The sequence below is a fragment of the Mus caroli genome, unplaced genomic scaffold (genome assembly GCF_900094665.2).
Source record: "Mus caroli unplaced genomic scaffold, CAROLI_EIJ_v1.1 scaffold_16656_1, whole genome shotgun sequence".
NCBI classification, from domain to species: Eukaryota; Metazoa; Chordata; class Mammalia; order Rodentia; family Muridae; genus Mus; species Mus caroli.
Genome location: NW_018390759.1, coordinates 11,534 through 12,445, shown reverse-complemented (window position 1 = coordinate 12,445; position 912 = coordinate 11,534). Strand labels below are relative to the sequence as shown.

The following is a 912-nucleotide window of genomic DNA, read 5'->3' as shown; positions in this document are numbered from 1 at the left end:
TTGCCAAAACAGCACATTCATGCTTTATCACATATCCCCATAGGATCACATACTATTACATGCTGCCAACCTCAAATCTTAATGCCTGATTCTTTTTGTGTCTCCAGCCTTGAGAGATCTGGGATGCTATTGTAGAAAAAGAGGCTGCACAAGAAGAGAACGCATTAATGGGACTTGCAGAAAGGGTCATTTAATGTACACGCTCTGCTGCCTCTGAACATGGAGACCCCAGAGGACAAGACGACCATGAGCACTGAGGCCACTGATGCTGGGGCCTGATGACCAATTCTCAATATATTGTTCGCAGTATGCTTCCTGTTTGCTTATATTCTTTCAATGTATGCTACAAGGCTCAGTTAAGACTNTGTATATAAAGTATCAGAACCTTCAAGGAAACCTTTGCAATGAATGAATAATTTTTTACTTGCCAAATCCTGGCTCCAAATAATATCAATTTAAGGATGACTCCATGTTNAGACACAAAATGTATAGAAAGCTTAGAATTCTCATGATGCTCACATAAGCTCCTCCNGTCTTTGACTCTGCCTTTAGGTATTCTTGACTCACTCTCAAAGACATAGCCTGTATTTTAAAAAGAACAATCATTTTGGGTTTCAAATTTACACAGTTCTAAAATGATATTATTTACAAAGCTACTGTCTCCTTAAAAAGTGTTGAAGTTTCAATGAACCAGACCTGAAATATGCCTCTGACTTCTAATCTGTGGGTTAATTTTGGCTCTTTGGAGACAACTTTATCAATATTAGAAAAAGTCAGAGACAGAATGAATAGAATGAAAAGCAGGGCAATTCACTATATGATCTGCATGTAATTTGCAGTATCTACAGTTGTATAGGAAAAATAAACTTTCTATACGGAAAACGTCTTCATATACAGAAAGTGTACATGTCT

The 912-nt window shown here is 37.3% G+C and overlaps 1 protein-coding gene across 1 annotated transcript in view; it reads left to right on the top strand.

Annotated features, from left to right (window-relative positions):
- LOC110288820 (alpha-defensin 26-like) overlaps nt 1-217 on the top strand; it is a 671-nt gene extending 454 nt beyond the window's left edge. The window contains exon 2 of the mRNA XM_021155065.1: nt 108-217. Coding sequence (XP_021010724.1) covers nt 108-217 — 110 coding nt within the window. The remainder of the gene's footprint in view (nt 1-107) is intronic.
- Nucleotides 218-912: the final 695 nt, after the last annotated feature.